This window comes from Protomyctophum bolini, assembly GCF_963924005.1.
Source record: "Protomyctophum bolini genome assembly, chromosome: 8".
Lineage (NCBI taxonomy): Eukaryota > Metazoa > Chordata > Actinopteri > Myctophiformes > Myctophidae > Protomyctophum > Protomyctophum bolini.
In genome coordinates this window covers 47,411,354-47,425,265 of record NC_137869.1, presented here as the reverse complement: position 1 = coordinate 47,425,265, position 13,912 = coordinate 47,411,354, and the positions used below count along the sequence as shown (strand labels likewise).

The following is a 13,912-nucleotide window of genomic DNA, read 5'->3' as shown; positions in this document are numbered from 1 at the left end:
GGTAGAGGGGCTTTTCAGGGCAGAGGGGTCCAGGATGCTACGTTCTTCCTCCTCAGCGCACCGCGGCAGTCATACGGACACCTCGCCCAGCGCCTCTCGCTCTCTCTGGCGCTCCATCCTCTCGGCTCGCTCCGCGCCCTCCATGACGGTGAAGAGCGGCTCTTTGACCAGGTCGGCGTGTGGTATGCCGACCACCACGCTGTCCCGCTTCCCCCGCACCTCCCGGTAGCCGGCGGAGGAGGGGAAGGGCGGCTTCTTGTTGCTGGCGAAGGCGTCGGCGAAGGCCTTCTTGAGCTTGGGGTCGGGACAGAACAGGTACTCGTACAGAGCGGCGGCCAGGACTCCGCCAAGCACCGGCCCCACCCAGTAGACCTGAAATATCACACACACACACGCAGCATTGATGTTTTAGCACGTTCTATATTAATTTAATTTGAACTTCTTTGGTGGATTTCTAACCCTATAACCCTGAAGCCCGATCTACAGACATGCCGCAACGCATTGTGAACTTGTAGATCATCTATTTTCCATTGTATAGGTTATAAAACAGGCTCCAGTGAGGGTAGGTACCCTCACAAAAACATGCAGTAATCCTGGTCTCTAAACTGCCTCCCCCTGGCCAGCCGGGGCGCCTGATGGAGGGGAAAGGAACTGGTTGGAATAACGTGTTCCTTCCACGCGCTACGTCCAACCAGGGAAACTCCCCCCTGTCAGGTGTAAAGGAGCAACTTGGACACTCAAGCATGAAGGAAGCATGAGTTAAGTCCGTTGCTCTCCCCAGGTTGGTGGAGGGTGTGTAGAGCCCAGGATCACAGTAGATGATTGACACAGGGGTGAAGAATGGGTTACAAAATTGTGGGATTTTCGTGAAAAAAAAAAAAAAAACAGGCTCCAACTCGAACCCTAAATGTCTAATCCCAACCTAACCCCATCCTAATTTTAACGCTGAATCTAAACACCCTCGTCAGGATGTACCAAGTAAATTATGGTAAATTGTAAATGGTGCATTTATAGCGCTTTTATCCAAAGTGTTTTACATAGACACCCATTCACACACCGATGGCGGAGGAAACCATGCAAGGCACCAACCTGCACATCGGGAGCAATTAGGGGTTCAGCGTCTCGCTCAAGGACACTTCGACACTAACTCTGCAGAGTCATGGGGATCTAACTGGGAATCTTGCGGTTCCCATCCGGCCACTCTACCCCTGAGGCACTGCCGCCCCTCCAAGTATCACCAGAATGTCTATTCTTCGTTCATGATTTGAGGCTTTTTGTTCCAAAGTTTGCAGGAATGGGTCAATCCTGCGAACTTTGGAAGCCAATGTTAGCCAATTAGGATGGAATATGAAATATCAGACAGATCCGTCTTGAGCACATGACTATAGAGATACTGTGTAACGATTTGTGGGATTTTTGGAGTAATATAAAAAAAATGTGTTTTACAAAAGTTGGGAGGTTGGCCTGGTGGTGCTATAAAAGGCTGATGTAAAAAATGCACGCTAAAGGTTTTTCCGTGGCCTCTATGGAGTGTGCATTCAACGTTTCACGCAGGTCGGAGCAGTTATAGGTAAAAATGTGAAATTCTCCCTCATGGTGGCGCTATAACAGGCCTTTCTGGAAAATGTCAGAGATTCGTCGTTGGCATCCAGGGAGTGTGTGTGTGAAAAGTTTGGCATTGGCCGGGTTTTAACGGTGCCGGAGATTAGCTGGTAACTAGACTCGGAAACCCAGAAGTTTTTCACCATAGAGTAGCGCAAACGTCGATCACTCTCTGCTGATTTCTGACCGTCTTCACCTTTGTTAAATTGACGCACACACATACACACACACACACATACACACACACACACACACACACACACACACACTCCTCTCTCTGTCGCTCTAATTAATTAGTCTCATGTCGCGCAGCTGTGTCTAGATTATCCCGGCGGATCCTGCCGGGAGCTGCCTATGCCATAGAAAGCATAGGTGGACCCCATGCAGGCTAGCTGGTATCAGACGGACAGACGGAGGGCATATTAACATTACTCTCTCTCCCCATGCCTTCGGCCTGGAGACAATAACAACATGACTGCACAGACCGTAGCCATGGCTTGGTGTGATATATATTGCTTGTGCACATACTGCACATACATACATAATAATTTATGTTCTCGGAAGTGCTGTATGAGGACGTTGTCACATTAGTTATGGTAAGTTATTGCTAAACGCGTACAAATAGAATGGAAGCAGACATGGGATCTGCGTCTAGACAAGAGGTCATATCCTGTCCTGTGGCCTTCTGTCGACCCCCCAGAAGCCTGGCAGTTCAGTTAGTCCAGTCTCCACATACGTCTGTCTGCATGCTGTCTGTTTACACATGATGCAGGAGTTGATTTATTAGAAACCCATTCAGGACGGGAACCCCTTTTGGGTGTTTTAAGCATATTATGTTACACTTTAGCTATGGAAGAATAGCAGATCTACAAGTCAGATCTATGAGCTGCTTTTGAAAAGTCGTGAAAATGTGGCGCAGATCTTTGAATATATATTCTTAACTCAAATATTTGCTTCTGGGGGGTTTCAAAACAAACGATGACAACTGATGATTTTTTTTGTATCTGCTTCAAATATGCGCTATTTTTGAAAATGATGATAAAACCCATGCTGTTGAAAAACATTTAGAAAATCTGCCCAAAATAGGGACGGGGTCAATGTGTTTTGCATACAAATATCAAACATGTCTGTCCATGTTTGCCAAAAGGAAATGTACCGTATGTATTTGATTCAGTCTGACCAGTCACATGGAGCCACGTGTGTGGAAATGAATGAAAGACCAGAGGGGGGATATCAAAAGCTGAGGCATGGGCCTCTGACTCAGCACCAGGGGCCATCAATATGTCCCTAAGAATTGGGGCCGTATCTTCATGCGCCACCCCTTATCCCTTATCCCTTAGTTGACATGTTTTACAATTTTGAAAAACATTTTAAAATAGTTCAACTTGATCATAAGACTCGAATTACTGAAAGCCAAGTATCCAGGATTTCTTCAGAAATGTAAGCCACTATTCCACAATCTCCGAATGCTATATGGAGAGAGTCTGGAACTACACCTCCCGAAATCTGAGTAAGGAAGCTGCCGTTTTCCGTTCACGAAGATATATATTTTAAAAATATCTTTACATTGTATTTATTTTATTTCCATTTCTGCTAAGCAGCAGGCTATATAGAGCGTCGCAGACCCGCCCCCTACCAGGGCCCAGGAAATGATTCCCCATTCATTTTCCCCATAGACATTTGAAATGTCTATGGGAAAAATGAATGAGGAATTCACTTCTGGTCCTTTCAATTGATCATAAGAGCAGTGGTTCTCAAGCACCCCGCCCCCCGATAACTATGAGAGTGCACTCTACTAACTTACAGACCTGTTATGGTCATTCAAGGATATCACTTTATGACTGTCAGTGGTTTTCAACCCTTTTCATATCAAGGCCCATTCTTTCTTTGGGTACCGTATTTGAGCCACGGACCACCGTTTGATGACATTTAGGCCTCTCAGACCCAAAACTAACGAATATTTTGTTTTGTCCACGATTCCATTCTGCTGTATTGATGTTGGTACCATTAGGAGAGATAGCAGGCACACGTTGAATTGTGTAGACGTCTTGTAAATTAAGCAACGCAGATGCGTAACAATATTTTAACTCTTGAGAGCGAAAAATGAAACCAAATGGACGGGTTTGGGTTAATTTTACGCTCTCAAGAGTTAAAGATCTATAAGGGTCCATTTGGTTACCAACTCTCCATCATTTAGCTGGGGACCACCTGGGAAGCCCCTCAAGGCCCACTGGTGGTCCCCAGACCACTGGTTGAAAACCACTGCTGTATGTGATTCTGGTGTGATATAAATCGTCCGCTCAATTTGTACGTCCATGTGGCAAAAATAGAATTCTGACAAAAAAGTCCACAACAAGCCACCATGAAGTCACATGACGACAGGCACAGAGAATGATCGTAAATCACCTGACTTTTCAGAACACCCCCCCCCCAAAATGATCGTCCTATTTGAACTGGGGACCACCCACCCTGACAAGCACTTAGCATTGTAGGAGTTCAGGGCGGCATTCAGTTCCACCGATATATTGCGAATAGCCAAAAATGCACTGACGTGTACAGTATGTAGATCGGCTATTTTTACAATCATTGCCTCTTTTTTTAGGTAATGTTCGACAATTTCGTTTGGCAAATTTCTGCCATTTTTCTGTAGTCTACATAGTTTATTGATTACTTTTGACGCATTAATGGTCCGATTTTTTGTATTATATTTTAGAGGTGCTAAGGGTCTTCAAAGCCCTTAAATTGACACTTTAGAAATGTTGCACGTCAAGGAAATTATCTGGGGACCCCCGCCCAAAATCACCTGGGGACAATTAACCCGAGTGAAATGCAATTTTAATTGGCAGGCCTTGATGGCGTCGTAATGCCTGATTTTACACTTGGTTGCATACTGAAAATCGCTGATCTACAAGCTGACAACGCGTTGTGAGCTTGTAGATTTGCTATTTTCAGCATTCAACCAAGCATAAAATGACTTGTCCGCTAGTTCTACTCTTCCCTAACCTTCCTAACATTTTAGTCTAGTTTGTATTTGTTGACGAAATTGTCAGTCTGTTTAGTGTTCAGGGCCAACACTAATGTGTCGGCCATGTTGTTCTCCCATGATACGGTCAGAGTTGTTCTTACCCAGTGGTTGTCCCAGCTCCAGGTGACCACGGCGGGGCCCAGCGACCGGGCTGGATTCATACTGGCTCCAGTGTAGGGGATCTGAGGAGAAACATACCACACACAATCGTCATCTATATATCTATACAATTTACATATTCATATATTTAAGTCTCTGTGCGCGTGTGTGTACCTCTGTAATCCACGTAACTCGAGAACAGTTCGCCCCACCGACTTCAAATTTGACATGCGCGTTCCAGCCGGGCTATGGACAGGGCCCCTGCCCTGCATGCAGTCTCTGGGCAGGGCCCAAATTAGCCAATAGCAGTTGAGACGAATAACATGAGTCCACACTAATTATCCATAATGTATAAAATGATGGGTCAGGACAGCTAGGCCCATCTGCATGGATTCCATAATTGGGCATATGCCTGACAAAGAACTATTATATTGGCATAAAAGGGACAGAGACTATAATAACTGGGTGGGGCATTCATTTCCAACTTGCATCGTTCCAAGCATCGGCCAGCGCTCTCTGGGGCACCACTCGAGTTACTGTTAATGGTGATTATACTTGTTGTACAACTCCCTCCTGACTGGCACGGCCGGGTCAGCCAGACAGAATGTTCACGTCCTCCTTTCCACTGCCTACATTGGCTCCCACGAGTACAAACCACTGGTGTTGGCCTATACAAGGCAACCAAAGGCATGGCACCCCCTTAGCTTCAAAGCCTGCCGATGATCCAACCCAGGGGTGGGCAACTTTGGAATGAGTGTTGAAATATCGTGAACCTCTCCATCGTCAGAGAACCACATTGCGTATATTATAATAGGCTACTGTCGTAGCAAAAATATAGCCGATCTACAAGCATGGTTTGTTTAATGCCGCGATGGCTGAGGGGACACAACTATACTATGAACAGAACTTTTTCCACAGCAAGGTTCTGTATCTTTGTCCAGGTGGCATGAGTTTAAAAAAAGCGATATAGGGGATGATCGGTGTCATGTGATATTGAAAGTGCTAGCCGTTGTGATAGCCTTATTGTTCACATCAGAAACTGTGGGTGTAGGACTGTCCGATGGTCTTGGAAGCAAATATGTGTAATACTGACAAGTTTGTTTCTTTTTTTTTTATTATTATATTTTTTATCCCACGATTTTGTAACCCATTTTTCACCCCTGTGTCAATCATCTACTGTGATCCTGGGCTCTACACACCCTCCGCCAACCTGGGGAGAGCAACGGACTTGAACTCATGCTTCCTTCATGCTTGAGTGTCCAAGTTGCTCCTTTACACCTGACAGGGGGGAGTTTCCCTGGTTGGACGTATAGCGCGTGGAAGGAACACGTTATTCCAACCAGTTCCTTTCCCCTCCATCAGGCGCCCCGGCCGGCCAGGGGGAGGCAGTTTAGAGACCAGGATTACTGCATGTTTTTGTGAGGGTACCTACCCTATAGGGGATACGGGGAGAACATGCAAACTCCACACAGAAAGGCCCTTTCGCCAACCCTCGCCTCGGGTATGGGCACTGATGACGCAGAGGAGGAAACACGCCGCCAGCACCCACAGTGCCCTGAGCGGGAATCGAACCCAGGACCTTCTAGCTGTGAGGCGACAGCACTACCAACTGTGCCACCGTGCCCCCCACAAGTTTGTTTCTGTCGGGCTGGACTGCATTCCTCTTTCAAGTTCAAAACACACTCCCACAGCTTCACTAAGTGTGTTGCCCCAACCCACTACACACGCTGCCACACACAGCACTGCCATGTATGGACAAGACCGATGCATGCTGTGTACTGTACAGTTATACTGTACGCATATGTGGTGGTGAAACACCCGGACATTTGAGCCCCCAGCATGTGTTCTCACCTCCCTGGCACCCTCCACAGGGGGTCGACCCAAAAAGGCCACAATTAAGGAGGGCATTTTCCATGCCACGGACCCCCAAATATAGCCATAGACTCCTGCTGTGCATGCAGGGGCCCCCCTTGTACTACATTTTACTGTATTACTTTTGTACTTTTTTAACACGGGACATCTACCTTGCAGTATTTATCATTTAATTAAAGTAAAACATTTGGGTACTTTTTCCACCACTGGTCATCGTGCATTTCGTTGCTGTCGTCGAGCAGACAACTTGTAGCTCCTCCTCCAATGTGTGAACTTTATTCGTATTGTTTTATCGTAATTCCCTTCTTTGTCAGAAAGGTCTCTACAAGCTGCATAGGATGAGCTGGTGAATTGAAAAGGGTGGATCCCGTTGTAAAGAAGTGTAATGCTTCATCCATGGTGTCGTGCACAGTAACAGTTTTTGTATCGACTCGTTTTTGTATTGACTCGTACTTTCGTTTGAAATGTCCATATCCATTCTGCATACTGTACTCAATCAATCAATCAATCAATCAATCAATCAATCAGCTCGCTTTTAGATATGCCATTTCAGCTCCATTTCTCCTCTATAATTTGACCACCGTACGAAAGAACTTCAAAGTTTGTTGAAGTGGTGTAGTACTCACAGAGAGGTTATGGTAAAAGGTTGCGTGAGGGATACGGCTGTATTTTGCGTGTCTTAAGTACCAGGTCTTATTCCCTAACTTGAGTAAACTAAAGACCTGGAGGCGTGATCAATGCTCTTTGGCCACTCAGAATAGCCAAATGGCATAGATCACGCCTCCAGGTCTTTAGTTTACTCAAGTTAGGGAATAAGACCTGGTACTTAAGACACGCAAAATAGTCTCTTGTTACAATAACGCCGTTAAATGAATCTAAATTGTGATATTAATCATTGCTATAAGTGTTGCTTCAGTAATCTCTCCAGCTCTTCAGTAAACAGAACATTCATTTTCAGGTCGGGATATCAATTTTGTCCAATCAGGAGGAGAGACAACACATACATGTATTTTCTATACTTAATAGCTGGAGACATGCAGCGACTAACTTTTTAAACAAAAATACTATTCTTTTAATTGTATTTATCAAAAAAATGATGTATCACACAATTCATTGTGAGAAAATGTTAATGTTAAAGGACAACTTTAGTTTTTTTTTCAACCAAGGTTCATGTTTTAGGTTGTTATTAGAGAAAGTAAAAGATGAGTACTATAGTCCTCATAGACCCCAAGAAATTACATCTGGCAGCAAAAGATCACAGGATCTACTGAATGTGAAGGTAGCCTACTGGGGGAAAGCCACACAACTGTTTGTCATAGGCTCAAATCAATATTTGTGTCAGTTTGATACATTCAATAGATCCCGTGATCTTATGTGGCCAGATGTAATTTCTTGGAGTCTAGTAGGACTATATTAAAAAAAATAAAAACAACTATAACATTTTGTAAAGAAATACATATTTAGCCCCATGCTCGAATGCCCCTGTCAAAAACAGCTAAAATCTCTAAAACGAAAGAAAGCAGCAAATGAAAAAAATTTACACTCACCTTTTACTTTCTCTAATAACAACCTAATATTGAACCTTGGTTGAAAAAAACTAAAGTTGTCCTTTAATAAATGTTAATAAAATATGTAATAAAATAAATGTTAATAAAAAACAGAGTGCGTCTGACAAAATATCAGAGGGAGTTTGTGGGGAAACTATGGTGCAAATATATGATTTATTGATTAACTGATTTCTAGAAAGATGATGAACGCCAGTGAACGCATTTAGCAATACGCTCTTAAAAGACACCTAAACTGCCACAGATAATGTGTCAGGCAATGTGGTAAGGAGTATTTTAAATAATTCAGTTTTGATAATTCTCAACTTTGTATTTGATTTATTCAAGGATACCGAGTTTGATATACATTAGACCACAGACCCCATTTGTTTTGGCTGTTTTTATTTGACGTTTTTAAGTTAATTTAACTCTGAAAGCATGACAGACACTGAGATCTAAAGATACAAAGATCTAAAGTTATTCTGTTGACAGACACTGAGATCTAAAGATACAAAGATCTAAAGTTATTCTGTTGACATGTTCACAGATATATGGCGACCTCAGGCCACAAGCTACAGATGGATAGACAGAAATAGGAGAACATGATGTGCTTGATACTGCTGACATAGTAAATAGCTAAACGTTACTACAGGGGGAGGGAGAAAGAGAGCGCCTAAACCACACAGACACATGGATGGACACCAGTGTTGCCAGGTCTGCTTATTATTAAGCAACGTTGGGCTTGTTTTTCCTGTAGTGTCGCTTGTAAATGTTGGTTGTGCCAAGGACCCTCAATACCAAATATGTGTTGTAAAAACGTCACAAAAAATATTCCATGTTTTTCCCCCAAGATTATTTAGGAAAATTTCATTTATTTAATTCACTTTTTTTGGGCTTTTGTTCCTCCTCTCTCTAGGTCATCCTCAGACGAGCAGTGTTGCATTGGTGTATCTATCTCTGGTTTGATGCTATTTTAAAGACGTTTCCTATGTTAATGTTAATGGTGTGACACTGTTCTCTGCAGCCCTTTGTAACCCCCCCCCCCCCCCCCCCCCCCCCCCCTCACTGTGGAACTCACTCCCAGCTCACATCAGAACTGCCCCCCCCCCCAAACACACTTTCACCATGTTCAAAAGCACACTCAAAAACCAACCTTCAGACTTGTTTTCCCCACACATAAAGTGTGACTATCCTATATGCTACTGGTCAGAGGAAGTAACCAGGCACGGAAAGTTCTTATAACGGCAGTGGGTGCCCTCCTGCCCCGCCCCGCCCCCCAGTGCGGGTATAGTTTGCATTGCACTGTGCACTCAGTGCGCTATTTTCCGAACGCGCCCATTGTGTCAGTGGGTGCATCTATTCTGTGTGACTATTCTCATGGCAGTTTGACCCCTGAACAGTGTTTGTATATAGCAACGTGTGGATTGAAGCAACCTCGTCATACGTTCATTCATTTAGTTTCCATTTAGTTGTCGTCGGTGGAAAAAAAAGTATACTCACTGCAAACATGTGTCCGATGGACACGGACAGGCCGATGGCCAGCGCCGCCGAGCCCTTCAGGTCGCTGCGCTTGGCGTCACAGGTGGCGAACACGGTGAAGACCAGTTCAAATGTGATGAGGAGCTCCACCACCAGAGCGTGGCCCGCGGAAATGCTGCTGTTCACCTGAAAGAATAATACAAAAGAAATGAAACACTACACATGAAATGGCTTTATCGCCACCCCAGGGCACAGAGGCCACGAAGGCCATGTACGGGGCCGCCATTGGCCCTTGTTTTGGCCCCATGCCCCTCAAAAAAACAAAAAATAGAATCTAGAGAGAGAGAGAGAGGTTTAGACCTCATACACACATGTCAAACACACATCATGTGTTCCGTCTGTGTTTCATGGCCGCCTCAATGCTTTTCCAATGGAAGTCACAGGGTTTGACCCCCCTCCCCCCATCAAACACAATTGTTTGGTCAAACCATGTGACTTCCATTGGAAAAGCATTGAGGCGGCCATCAAACACATGACGGAACACATCCTAACATAATACCACTCATAAAGTAACCTTTTTTACGTAATTTCAAATGCATTTAGTACTTTATGAACAAAATACAAATACAGTATGAACAAAATACAAATACAGTGGACATAAAACAGACTAACATTGTAATGCTATACTCATTAAGCAACTAACCTATACAGACTGAAGTAATTCAAGCGGGTGATATTTGCATTTTTGGAATTGTAACATCTGAAATAAATAATGTATGGGCCGCATTAAGTGAAGGTGGGGGCCACATGTGATGTGGCCCTTCAGCCGCCAGACGCCAGTTGCCCATCCCTGCCATAGGCGAACCATTTCGCTCATTAGCTTAACCCATTCAGTGCGGGGACCCCTTTTTGGTGTTTTAAGCATTATGTTATACTTTAGCTATTGAAAAATAGCAGATCTACAAGCTCGTAGCGCCCCACTCGGTGGCGCGCTACAAGCTTGTCGATCTGCTATTTTTGAAAAGTCGTGAAAATGTGGCGCAAACCTTTGAATATGTTTTTTCAGAACGAACATTTTTTAACTCAAATCTTTCCTTCTGGGAGGTCCCTGCAACTGCATATTTTTAGATGGGGGTCCGTGGCCCAATAGAGATAATTCTGAGGGTCCTTGACGTGAAAAAGGTTGACCACCAGTCCACTGACATATAAACATAGGTTTTTTCAAGAAAACCCACTACTAAATTAGGATTTAGAAGAATTTTCTTTCAGTCAATAATGGCTCAAAGAACCACGGCTACGGACGTTAACGTCCAGTTCTCTCCCTCCTCTCTCACCGCGGTGACTCCCAGGCCGCCTCTGGCGGCGGGCGGCGTGACGCCGTAGAGCACGGCGGCTCCCGCCACGGCGCCCAGGCACTGTGCCAGCAGGTAGAAGAGGCCCTTGGCGAGGCTCAGCTTCCTGGTGACCACCATGGCGGCCGTGACGGCCGGGTTGACGTGGGCGCCGCTCACGTGTCCGAAGCACTGCACCATGGTGGCGATGCTCAGGCCGAAGCACAGGGAGATCAGCACCACCGGGGGGCGCTGTTGTTGCTCCGCTGCACCTGCTGCCGTGGGGTGGAATGGACATGTAAGTGGTGACTATATAGCATACTGTACTACAAGGGACACTTCACCCTTTTTGCAAAAAACATTATATATGTCAATGACGTTTAGAAGATTTAGAACACTTTCCTGGGGGTCTTTGTGTGTGTAATATCAATATGTGGTTTTAGATATTTTATTTCAGTCACTATAGTTACTTTGTAGATTTGATTACAGGGGTCAAGACTCAATAGGTCATAGGCCAATAGGTCATACTTTTTTCTTTTTTTGAGGGGCGATAGCCCTCCTATGTCTAGCTTTTACTGTGTGTGTGTGTGTGTGTGTGTGTGTGTGTGTGTGTGTGTGTGTGTGTGCGTGCGTGCGTGCGTGCGTGCGTGCGTGCGTGCGTGCGTGCGTGTGTGTGTGCTTGTGTGTGTAAACCCAAAGTTTGTCCTATAACACAAACATTAAATGCCATTGCCAATGAAAGTACAATATTGAGTGTTTGTGTAAACACAAACCTTGCGTAACACAAACATTGAAGACAAAGGTGAGGAGGACGCACATTTTGATTGGCCGGAATGAGATGATGTATGATGACGTGGCTACAATGATAATAACTCCCCTCACTTCACACAAGTGTGATATTCTTTGTGTGTGTGTGTGTGTGTGTGTGTGTGTGTGTGTGTGTGTGTGTGTGTGTGTGTGTGTGCAAACAACCAGAAAGGGGCAGAACCAGGGCGGAGCAAGGCAGAATAGAAGCCGGTTGGTCGGTTGGTCGGTTAGACAAGAGGGACCAATCAGAATGTCGACATACTGTAGGGTCAAATGGTTTAACCCATTCTGGGCTGGAACCCCTTTGGTGTTTGGTGTTACGCTTTAGCTATTGAAAAATAGCAGACCTACAAGCTCATATCACGGCACCGAGTGCCGCGATACGAGCTTGTAGATCTGCCTTCTTTTTTTTTTTATCGTGAAAATGTGGCGCAAATCTTTGAATATATTATTCTTTCAGAGTGAACATTTTTGACTCAAATCTTTGCTTCAGCACCGCTGACATAAAAACAGGTTTTTCAGAAAACTGTGTAGGATTTAGAAGAGAATCGTCCTCTGGTAAAAATGGGTTAACCAGAACTGGTCTAGAACTCTGGGTCATGTGATCAGCGACATCACGTCTCTAAGTATACAGTGTTGTTTTTTGGCAGCACATTTTTATTTTAGTTTTAGTCATAGTCTCTTGAATAGTTTTCAGCTGGAATGTTTAGTGTTAGTCTAGTTTTAGTCGACCAAATGGCATACGATCTGCTATTTTCAGCATGCAACCTTGCAAGTGTAAAATGACTACTGGATCTCTTGTCCACTAGTCCCTTCCTGACATTTTAGTCTAGTTTACATTCGTCGACGAAACTGTCAATATATTTAGTCTTAGTTTTAGTCACCATAGCTTAGTTTTCATTTAGTTTTCGTCAGTGGAAAAAGGGTATAGTCGACGGACCTTTTTCGTCTTAGTTTCAGTCGCCCAAAAACAACACTGCTGCAAGCCAAAGACTCATTTCCAACAACTCTTAAGGTACTGTATAATGACGCCATCGGTTCATTGTTGATAATGAGTGCATGGTATAAGTATACATATTATTGTCTTTCCCTCCCTCAGCCAGTGTTCACCTGTGACGGCGCTCCAGTTGACGGTGGAGCCCAGGCTGAGCAGCACAAACAGCAGCATGGCCAGGAACTCTGCGGCCACGCAGCGCCAGAACTCCTGCGTCCACACGCCCTTGAAGGCAGCCATGACGGCCTGCTGCAGCGGCCACGCACGTACCGTCCTGGGCCAGCAGGGGGAGACAGGGCACTGCACACGCTGGGACCAGCACGTCCTGATTGATTGATTGATTGATTGATTGAAAATGTTATTGACAGTTTGCAGAATGGATATACAGTTCAAGGAAAGCACAGGTCGATACGAAAACTGCTAAGGAGGATAAAACCAGAAAAAGCACTAAGACGTGTTTACATAAGCTTCGTAGGGTCCTCCATTTTCAATTCATCAAAACATTTAAAGACAAATATACACTTTTATGCAAAAACAATAATAATAAAAAAAGAAAATCATCAAAATATGTATACAGTATAGAAGAATATAGGGGCGGACATTAACTCTTTTACAGGCGCCAGTTTCGAATTGCAGCCGTCCGTAGGTGCTCTGTGAGAGCGGTTTTGAGGGAATCTAAGGGATTCACATTTCCTAGCGGCTGTTGGGCGTTTGTGGCATTGGAGCGAATTGTTTGAGCCGAATCTGGGTTGAAACGTGGGTTTGTGGAACTCACTCCCTCTCTAGGAGCAGACCGGGCCGGGGGACAACAACACAAGCACGTCTGAACAAACTTTCTGAACACGCCTTCTGACTTTTCTGGACATTTTGGTCTAGAAAAGTAGGGATTAAAAAAAAATAGCTAAATGTTGTAACACAAAAGAAAATAATTAAGTTCCTTTAGTAACTGTCACAGTCACAGACTTTTGTCATTTATTGTACAGTCTAGGTCTTGTATTTCTATGTTTTGTTCCCTGGTCTAGTTTTCTTGGTTCTATGTTTGTTTGCTCCAGCTGTGCCTCATTTTGTAATCAACCCTCATGTGTATATCAGTCTTGTTCCCCAGTCAGTCCTTGTTGAGTCATTGTTGAGTATCCTGTCACCTGTATCCTGTCTGTTT

At 44.5% G+C, this 13,912-nt stretch overlaps 1 protein-coding gene across 1 annotated transcript; it reads right to left on the bottom strand.

The window, feature by feature from the left end:
• Positions 1-69: 69 nt before the first annotated feature.
• On the bottom strand, positions 70-12,993 carry LOC308320313 (aquaporin-4-like; the record flags this gene model as incomplete). Its single annotated transcript, XM_080770626.1, has 5 exons — positions 70-372; positions 4,729-4,809; positions 9,643-9,807; positions 10,956-11,224; positions 12,870-12,993. 5 exons carry the CDS (start codon positions 12,991-12,993, stop codon positions 70-72), a joined length of 942 nt encoding a protein of 313 aa, XP_080626752.1.
• Positions 12,994-13,912: the final 919 nt, after the last annotated feature.